This window comes from Coenobita brevimanus, chromosome 92 (assembly GCF_032717465.1).
Source record: "Coenobita brevimanus isolate Jiangsu-jjx chromosome 92, ASM3271746v2, whole genome shotgun sequence".
Lineage (NCBI taxonomy): Eukaryota > Metazoa > Arthropoda > Malacostraca > Decapoda > Coenobitidae > Coenobita > Coenobita brevimanus.
This window is the reverse complement of record NC_137045.1, coordinates 24,684,911-24,695,620: the sequence shown is the minus strand read 5'-3', so window position 1 is coordinate 24,695,620 and position 10,710 is coordinate 24,684,911. Positions and strand designations below refer to the sequence as shown.

The 10,710-nt window shown below is 45.6% G+C and overlaps 1 protein-coding gene across 1 annotated transcript; it reads left to right on the top strand.

Moving 5' to 3' along the window:
• Window positions 1-9,119: 9,119 nt before the first annotated feature.
• Window positions 9,120-9,467, top strand: LOC145412168 (Y-box factor homolog). The gene has a single exon (XM_080282103.1). The coding sequence runs from the start codon at window positions 9,120-9,122 to the stop codon at window positions 9,465-9,467; it is 348 nt and encodes a 115-aa protein (XP_080138229.1).
• Window positions 9,468-10,710: the final 1,243 nt, after the last annotated feature.

Here is a 10,710-nt window from a genome sequence, read left to right as displayed (position 1 = left end):
TCCTCCCAAACTCCTCATCCACTTTCTTTTTACTCTCCTTCACCAGTCTCTTAACCTCCCTTCTCCTGCTCACATATACCTCTCTCTTCTCTCTCTCTCATCTTCTCCCCCACCTCTACTCGCTAACCATTCACTATATGCCTTCTTCTTTTGTTCCACAGCTCGTTTCACCTCATCATTCCACCATGCTGTCCCTTGCACACCCTTGCATCTCCTCCTCACTCCACAAACCGCCTCACACGCTGCGCCTATCTCTTCCGTGAATATCTTACATACGTCTTCCACCCCTTCCATCTGCTCTAGCTCATACCTTCCCAGTCTTTCTTCCACTATGCTCTTATACTCTGTCATTTTCTCACTATCTTGCAATTTCTCCACTCTTCTCACAGGAGTTGCTTCCTCCTGTCTTCCCCTTCGTCTCCTCAACCACTTTCTTTGCAGCTCTACCTTGGCTATCACTAAGTGATGGTCCGAGACTCCATTCCCCCACCCTCTCCACGCTCTTGCATCCAACACTTGTCTTCTCATTCGCTCATCCACACACACGTAGTCTATCATTGCCTTTCGTTCAACAAGTTCACCATCCATCCTCCTCATTACTCTTCATGTATACCGGTGGATCATCTTATGCCGAAAGTAGGTGTTGGCTATTGCCAACCCCTTACAAGCACAGATGTCCACCAAAGCACTACCATTCCCATCTACTTCAGCTGGCACACTTCACTGACCAACCACTCCATCCACTCGTACATTCCCAACTTTGCCATTCATGACTCCAATCAACAGCACTCTCTCGCTCCTCTCAAATTTGTCCATACACGCTTCTACTCTCACCCAAAACTCATCTTTCACTCTTGCCACACGATCCTCTGTCGAGGCATACACACATATAATCGCCCACGCTTGTATACCTACTTTCATCCTCACCCATACAATCCTTGCACCCACTGTTCCATACTCTCTTATATTCTCCTTCCACATCTTGCCTATCATCAGACATACTCCCTCTCTTGCCCTCTCATTTTCATTGACTCCCCCACATATACCTAAACCATATTCCCATTCTCTCACCCTTTCACTTCTCCATTTAGTTTCAGTCAATCCACATATATCCACTTTTGCATCCTCAAGCACCTGAACAATCTCTCTCTCTTTCACTTCATCATTCACTCCTCTCACATTCCACGTTCCCACCCTAAGAATGTCCTTCGTCCGTTCCTTAGTCATCAACGTATGGTCCGTCCGGGTCCGAGGCGCTTTGTTTGCTGTCGTAAGTATTATAATAAAACCAGGAACGCCATTAACACCGCACTCCTCGATCTATTGGACATCTACACATCACATGAGGCAGCAGGTTCTTTTCAGGGATCAACACGTGACAGTTTACACAGAATGATAACAAAGTATTTAGATGAGCATGACATTCCTAGTGCCAGCCTGATAGGATTTGCAACAGATAATGCCAGCAATATTATGGGCAGCCACATCTATTTCGTAAGCGGCCTTCAAGTAAGTGCACCTGACATTACCATCCTTCGCTGCATCTGCCATTCTGTACATCTCTGTGCCTCACAGGCTGCTAAAACACTTCCTAGGATGTGTGAGGACCCAGTAAGGAATGTTTATACCTATTTCTGCCATAGTGCCAAGCGAAAGAGTGAATTCCGACAGTTCCAGGCTTTCTGTGATGTCAAACCGCACAAAATACTGCATGTTGCCCAGACACGGTGGCTGTCCCTGCATATGACGGTTCAACGTATTCTAGAACAGTGGAACCCCCTCGTACTGTTCTTTCAAGTGAAGTGTATGGAAGATAGGTTAACATCCAACAAACAGATCTGTGATGGCTAGAAAGATCCCAGCATTCGTTGCTATTTCCACTTCCTTAGTCTCATTCTTCCTAAATTTAATGACTTCAATAAACTGTTTCAGAGGGCCGACCCGACCATTCACCTGGTGTACGATGCATGCACGAAACTGTACCCGGACGTACTGAGACTCTTTTTACAGACATGACCGCCTACATGTGTCTCCTGAACTGATTGATCCCGACAAGGGGGACAACTACCTACCAACTGAAGAGGTTAACCTGGGTGCACAAGTACATAAGTTATTGCAAACACCTGAGTATAGTCAAAATCAAGTAATGGTTCGTGATATTAAGGAACGATGTGTAACTTTCCCGGTCACTGCATGCAAGCAGATGAAAACCAGATTTCCCTTAGAGTCTAAATTGTTTAAACAGTGTTCAGTTTTGTCTGTCCATAAATTCCTTAGTAAAAACCTTCTCATGGAGGTGCCTACTTTGGTAGATTGTGCCAGTGAGGTTCTGCGTATTTATACTGGGGATATCCAAAGCTTAATGATGAATGGAGAAGTTTACCTCACATGCATCTTCCAGATGACGTGAGGGAAGCAGGAAACCCTGAAGTTTTCTTCAGCAGACTCAGGAGCCTGACTAATGACTATGGTGACCCATGTTCTCTGTTCTTCCCCAGCTTGCCTTAGATCTCTAGCAATACCAACCTCAAATGCTGATGCTGAGAGAATTTTCTCCAAATTAGGGCTGGTTAAAACAAAGCGTAGAAACAAGCTTCACACTGGAACACAGACAGCATTAGTCCAGGTGTCAGAGACGGTCAAGAAGCATGGTGGATGTGTCAAGTTTCAGCCTTCCCCCACAATGACTGCAGCAGCAAAACAACGAGGCGAGCCAGTGACTGGGGATGACACTGACTCCGACGGACCATAAAATATTCTTTATGTATAGCATTCTGTGACATTCCATGTATGTTTTATGGACGATCTGTATAACTATATACAGTATATAGATGTGTATGCATTTATGCAGTGTGTATATTGGGCATGTGTGGTTTGTCTACGTATAAGAATATCAACATGTATTACTATTTATTATGGATGTTCTGTAATAGTGTAATAATTATATGTGTATATTTTCTCATTGTATATTGTGGTCATATTTGGTTTGTGCAAACGTAGTTTTACAGTACCCTACATGTATTACTATTATAATGGATGGTCTATATGTATATATTTATGCGTATTTTGTGTATGTCAGGTTGTGTACTTCACAGTGTAAAGTCTATAAGTACTGTACATCTAATAATTACTATATATTTATCCTTCTTACTATTAGTATCCATCCAGCAACCGAGTCAGAGTCAGACATAATTTATACAGATATCCAACAACATCTAGTGTTTTCTAACCATACCCATAAGAGAAAATATATACGGAAATGCTAGTGCAGTAGCCGTGGCAACACTGGTGGGGGGACGAGTGATGGTGTTAGGTTGAAGTGAGGGAGGGGCATGCTCGGATGTTTCGGCCACAGACGTTTGAACCATGTGCCACCACCCTGGGACGCTTTGGGCATAGGTTAGGTTGGGTAAGGTTCACAACACTTCAAAACGTCCTAGGTTGGTGACCCATGGCCCATACGTCCGTGGCCGAAACGTCCTACATTCGGGAGGGGAGGGAGGGGAGGTAGGAGAGGGAGAATGATATGCGAAGTGGTGGTCACATTATCTGTCTATTTTCTTTCATTCAGGGCATGACATAAAGAAGTTACTATTTGGTAGATAATGCTGCATAACATCTTGTATAGCGGCGTCAGATAACAAGCTTTAGATAGGTGTTGATATCAATTGCTGGCTCGTGAAAGAAATAAACTGACGTGACAGATCAAACATTAGTGCAGAGCCATCAAGACTGTGTGGGCCCACACTGCCAACGCGTGGGAGCCAGAGGTCTAGAGGACACAGGCCCGCCTCCTCAAGCACACCACAGACGAGCGGGAGCTGTTCAGACGAAACCAGCAAACCATCAACAACATTGTTTCCTCACTGCCGCAAAGACTACAAGAGGTTAATAAGAGGCAGGAGGCCACTGGACTAGAGGACTCTGATGCATGGTCGCGGAGGATGTAGACGTGTTTTCATCTGCTCTCTTCTCTAGCTTTGCAGGGCTGCCTCACCGGCATTAGTTTTGTACATAGCACTAATAAAAGGTTAGCTAGGCCTAATTTTCCTCCCAGTCCTTTAGAGATATAGTAGGTGTCTATATCTGTGTCCTGAGAATGTCTTTACTTACTCGCCTCTGGAGTGTACCTCCAACTGATCGCTCTGGGGTGTGAGTTACACACAGGCGCGTCCTCCCAAGAGTGGTTTGAGAGGGTAATCTCAGACTAGGTGTGTCTTCCCCGGGTGCTCTGTCCCTTGCTCGTTTTTCTCTTTCTTCCCACTTCCCCCTCACGGGGAAAGTGGTTACTATGGCGGATGCCCCTGTTGCCTCTCCGCCCCTTCAGGGGGGGAGGTGGTCATGCCGACAATAAGACTCACCGGACTGACAACCCCTACGCTGGCGGACACCAGACTTGAGCCCCACTTGACGTCCCCGTAGGGAATGCCACCTTTGTGACAATTCGTGCTCTCGGTTCCACTTCCCTGTCCAGTCTCAATCCCTTCCTTATCAAGAAGGTGATTGACAACTGTGCAGGAGAGGTGGAACAAGTAAAAAACTTGTGAACGGAGATCTCCTGGTCAAAACTGTTAACTCGTCACAGGTGAAAGATTTACTGAAACCGCATAAATTCCACAGTTACGATGTCGAGCCTAAAATCCCAGTCTCCATGAATTCATGCAAGGGTGTTGTCACTTGCAGGGATCTCATGGTGATGAGCGAGGACGAAATCGTACGTGAATTGGCGCAGGAAGACGTAATTGATGCTATATTCATTACTCATTACTCGAAAGGCACAAGGATGAAGACGGCAACTATTGTCTTGACGTTTGGCAAAGTTCTCTTGCTAGTCATGTGAAAGTTGGATGCGAAATTGTTCACGTTCGGCCGTACATCCCTAACCCTCTATGTTGCTTGAAATGCCAGCTGTATGGGCTTAGTGACAAGGCTTGTCGGGCTTCCCAGCCAGTGTGCGGCGAGTGTGGAAGCCAGGGTCATGATGCGGAACGTTGCACATCAGAAACAGTATGTTCCTTTCACTGCAAGGGTCCTCACTCCACTTCCTCTAGGGACTGTCCCAAGTGGAAGGAGGAGGAGGTCTGCAGGGTGAAGGCAACTGAGGATATTTCCTTCTATGAAGCTAGGAAAAAGGTGGAGTCGCATGCAACTTCCACACCGAATAGGTCCTATGCTTCCATGGTAATGTCCCATACTGTGATGTGCTCTGTCGAGACGCAAACTGACCTTGTCCTTCTCCCTCCTGCCACTCATTGTCCCTCTACATCTCCATCTCGGCCTCCTGTACGCTCCAACTCTCTCACTGACATCCCTAAGGCTTCGACATATTCTCAGACTGCTGCTGCCTTTCCATCAGTATGGCCTAAACCGAAGTCTGACAAGTCTAGTAAGAGTAACATGACCACCCTCTCAAAACAGTCACGTCCTCATGTTCTTCCAGTTCCTACTCCATCGAAGGAGAGAAAGGTTAGCTCTTCCTTGGGGGAGTCTGGGAGCCTAGTTATTGATGAAAATATGGAGGTTTCTGTAAACAAGCACCGGGATAGGTCCCCCGGTAGTCACACGCCTGTTGGCGGGCGGCATAGAAAGACAAGCACACTGGCCCCCAACGTACAGGAGACATGCTAGGTAGATCATTCTGATCCTCCACAGTTCAAACACTACCACTTGTATAGAAGACATGAAGGTCATGGAGTTGCCATATACACGCACAAATCACACCCACAAACGGAAGTGATTCTAAATTCTACTCTGGAAGCAGTCACGTGCAGAGTAAAATTTAATAACACGTATCTGTCTATTTGCTCTCTGTACTGTCCACCACATGGCCCCATTGATGGTGATGCTTTAAATTCACTATTTGAACATCTTCCGGGAAATAAGTTAGTGTTGGGCGACTTTAACATCCATCACTATCAATGGGGTAGCTTGAGGATCGATGGTCGTTGGGAGCACGTAGTCCAACATCTCTCTTCTGAACGATGGTAGAGCGACTCGTGTAGATGATCGTACTGGTAAATTTTCGGCCATTGACTTATATCTGGCCTCCCCTGGTATACATCAAGATTTCTCGTGGGACCCTTATGACGACTCCTTGGGAAGTGATCATTTACCCATCTGTCTTTCTTATACACGCAACATCGTTTTGGACCCTCCACCTCCAAAATTTAACTATAAGAAAGCATATTGGTGATCCTTCTTGTTACGTGGGTGGCAATGACACGGCACGGCTCACCCGACCACCTACAAGTGCCTGATCTTTACGTGTAATGTCACCACCTTCACTAGCGATCTCGGAATGCTGTTGGGACAAAGACCGAACGCCTGGACCATGCTGCAGCACACTTGCTATGTTGACAAGGGTTGTGGATCCAGGGCTTGAGGATTCGGACTCATTCGAATTCTAAACAGATTTGTAGTGGGAGCTGGTGAAGAGGGAATGAGCAGAACTACCTTGGACTGTGAAGGGAGAGGGTGACGAGGGCTGGTCGGTGGTCGGCGGAGCAGGGTTGTGGTTTTACATCAATATATATATTTATCTGTATTTGTGAGTGATATTATCTGCTGACCCATATAGCAGAATTTTGTATATTTCTATGTTATGTTTATTATTCGGTGTGTAATGTGATTCATGCTTTATTGTGGTAAATAGTGTTGGTGAAAGTAAATACAGGTTTTAGGGAATGAGGATTTTTAATGTAGCCTGAAGGAAAAGGAACACAAGGATTCCTAACCAATGATTTGATACTAGATTTGTTTTGTGGGTTCTGTTACGCACCTTGTTCGGGATCAGCCGGAGTCTGCTCAGAACTAAAGCTACGTGACATTCTCAAGGATCGCCTAGTTAGATATATCTGGGGAGACCATAGATGTTCAGGTCGAAAATTTAACCAGATCCATATTACACGCGGCTGAGGCTGCTATTTCCAAGACTCCTACAGTTCATGCGAAGCATATAGCACTTTGGTGGACACCGGATTGCCGACAAGCATCAAGGAAACGCAATAGGAGATACAGGATTTTTGATAGTCAGCCCACTGAGGAAAATTTTATTGCTTACAAACAGGCACGGACTGAGGCAAGGAGAATAATAAGAAGGGCCAAACGTGACTCCTTGCGGTACTTTGTGACCACGGTGACTCGTACTACACCACTAAGTAAGGCCTGGTCCACTATAAGAATAATAAATATTAGGGGCCCATACTTCCCTGTGACCACCCTGCAGGTGAACAACACCATCTATGACGATCCCGTGGACGTTGCTAGCATCCTCGCCAGGAGTTTTTCTCATGTAAGTAGCTCAGCCAATTATGACCAGCGTTTCCAACATCATAAACGCTTGGCTGAGCTACAGATATTAGAGCTCGAGGAGACTTAGGACGTTCCTCGTGATCTACGGTCGTCTCTTTCTCGGAAAAAAATCAATAAATCTTCTGTGGCAAGGTCAGTGGACCTGACACTGCCAACTGTCCCAGTCGCCTTGAAGAGAAAGTGTTGGCGCGTTTGCGGCTTAATGCCACCATTTTAACTTATATGAAGCCTTATATGGAAAGACTCTTCCCACCGCAATGTGACATCTGTGATGCGGTGTTATCTATCAGTCATATCATCCTGCGCTGTGGGCGATTCATTCGTGAACGTGCTTCCCTTATAACTTACTGCGGCGCAGCAGAGGTCCCCTTCATCCTTTCCACCATCCTGGGTGATGGGGACATTGTTATGACTGATAAATTGATGGCTTTCTTGAGAGAGACTGGATTGATCAGAGTGATGTGACTTTTTTAATATATGGTTTTGGTTTATATCAATTGTAAATATGTATATATTATACTGTTAATTAGGGTTGACAGTTGACATATATGAAATAGTTCCTGCTTACGACTAATCTGTTTCCAATATAGATGTCCCGTCCCCTACATTAAACCCGGTTCCTCGCCTGACAGTCACCAGCTGATGAGTGCAAGTGTGTAATATAGAGAGGTATTGGGCACTTGCAGTCGATGGTGGTTTGTTGGGCGAGGTTCCTCACTTTTTGTACATATTATGTAAATACATTATACAATCTTGATTAAGTTGTCCTAATTAGGACCGACAGCTGACGTATATGGAAATGTTCCTAACTCGTCTGGTTCCCTTTCATATATTGATGTCCCCTACATTAGGTTGTGCCTCGACTGACAGTCCCAAGGTGATGAGTGCAGGTATGTAATGTAGAAAGGCATTACATATCTGCAGTCGATGGTGTTCTCTTGGTCGAGGTATTTTTACCATTAGGGTTGGTTTAGCTATTTGTCTCTTTAGTATAGGTTAGCGATTTGTCTGTTAGGTGATCAGTTTTAGAGTCTTTAGATTAGGCATATATATATATATATATATATATATATATATATATATATATATATATATATAAGAAATGTAAGGTCTAAAAATATAAAAACAAAAAATAAATAAAAATACAAAAAAATAAAAAATAATTTAAAAATTATTATACTTTCTGATATTACGAGAGTGGAACCAGTTAATGAATATGTGAGACTGTCTCGCTGGAAGTGGCTGGGGCACATATACAGAAAAGAAGGTTGTTTAATACAGGATGTGACAGAGTGGACTGCTAGAGGAAGAAGAGGTAGAGGGAGGCCGGGGGAAACCTGGTTGAGGACAATGAAAAGAGAAGCAGGAGAGGAGTGTCAGTGGGACCTGAAGGAGATGGCAAGAGACAAATATTGGTGGAGAGAGTTCATTGAGACCCTATGCATCCCGTGGGGTGCCACAGGAAATGATTGATTGATATATATATATATATATATATATATATATTTTTGTATATTTATATGTATATATGTGTATACAGTATGTATATATATATATATATATATATATATATATATATATATATATATATGGCCTTAATGACCAGGGGCTTTGGCCCCAGTGGTCGATAGGCCAAAAATTAAAAAAAAAAAAAAATGGACTACTTGAGAGAGCGACGAGTCATGACAGAGCACGGACGTGCCAATCTTGCTCCTGCTTCAACCTCTCCTGCTGCTGCTCACGACCCGTTGAGGGGGGCAGACAGCAGGCCTCGGCCTTCTATGGCCCAGTCGAAGATCAGAGGCGCCATGGTGTGGTTTAACGTTCGGGCGGAGTATGGTTTTATGAAACGCCAGGACACTGACCTTGATATTTTCGTTCACCGTCAGGCGATCGTTAAACCAAATCCACAGCATCTCCAGCGATCCCTCGGCAATGACCAGACGGTGGAGTTTTCCCTCTCCGGAACGCCCAAGGGTCCTGACGCTAGGGACGTTATGGGACCGGCAGGGGCTGCTGTGCAGGGCTCGGCCTATGCACGGCGGAGTCCCACCGTTTGGCAGTGCCAGCCCAGGGATCAGGGGTGTTCAGAGGAGGTAAGCACCATCGTCGAGAGGTGCATCGCGGAAGCGAAGGCTTTTTGTGGGGGTGATTAGGGGGCCCTGCATGTTCTCCTTCCTAAAAGGGGCCCTGCATGTTCTCCTTCCTAAGCTCTTCAAGGAGAAAGGGCTGCCTAACCTAATCATCCCCGAGTGCTTCATCCGTGATGTGCACACAGTCCCACGCTGGCGGGAGTGCAGGGCCCATGCTTCGAGATCCGTGACACCCCGATCTACGCCACGGAAAAGGCTGAGGCTGGATGCCCCCCTAAACTGTAGGACAGCAGGGGAGCTGATTACCGACCCTGACTAGCCACCAGACCGTTGCAGAGATTCACGAAGCTCCAGAGCAGACTTCAGACGATTAGGAGGGGCGGGACTCTTCTGCCTCCATCTCCATGGCCGCGGAAGCGTCGACCGGCTCCTCAGTCAAGAAGGAAGTCCGTGAGTCCCCCCACCCTCCTCAGACAGAGGAGGGCGCCCCATCTCGCCCTACCATTATCGACCTTAAGGATCGGTTAGATGTAGCCTCCTATAGACACCTCCTGGCTCTCAACGTTCACATCCGGTCGTACCAGCTTGGAGCAACGACATATTGCACCCTCTACGATCTGCTCCGGGCTGCCGACCGGGGTGAGGACATAAGACCACTGTCGATTGTCAGGGGGGAGGAGGTGCGTCTAGCCAACCTTCGAGCTTTTTATCGTGCTACCACCTCGACTGGCCCCCTAGATCGATGGTGTTGTGTGGTGCGGGTGTGGCTTCGGTTTTTTCCAGCAATATTGGCTGGCCTAATACCCCGCATTGAGAGTGATGGCCATTAAGCCCCCTCCCCAAAAAAAGGACTACTTACTAAGGCTTTCCTTGTTGCTTTGGCTTTACCAGTGTCGGTAAACACTGACATTGTTATATTTTGGGAGTTTGGGTAGGATTTTATTTTCTTTCTAACATTTTATGAGACATATCGTGATTATATCCACTCACGTGTCCAGACATCAAATTTATTTATCTTTTATGGACAGTTCTCTTTAATAGCCTTTTCATAAAGAGATGCCATAAAATAGTTGACATGATGGTGACTGTATGGAGAAGTGTATACCGAGAGGATGATCTTACTGTGGACACAGCTATGTCAAAGGTTGCATGTGATATTTAGTTCCAAAATTAATTGCCGGTACATATAAGGGTAGAAGACGTGTCTTAATTAAACATTACGGAAATCAAAGCCATCCAGCTTCCATTCTGCGTCCGAAGTCAACATATACAGATAAACACAAATATGTGGCTCCGCACTAATATT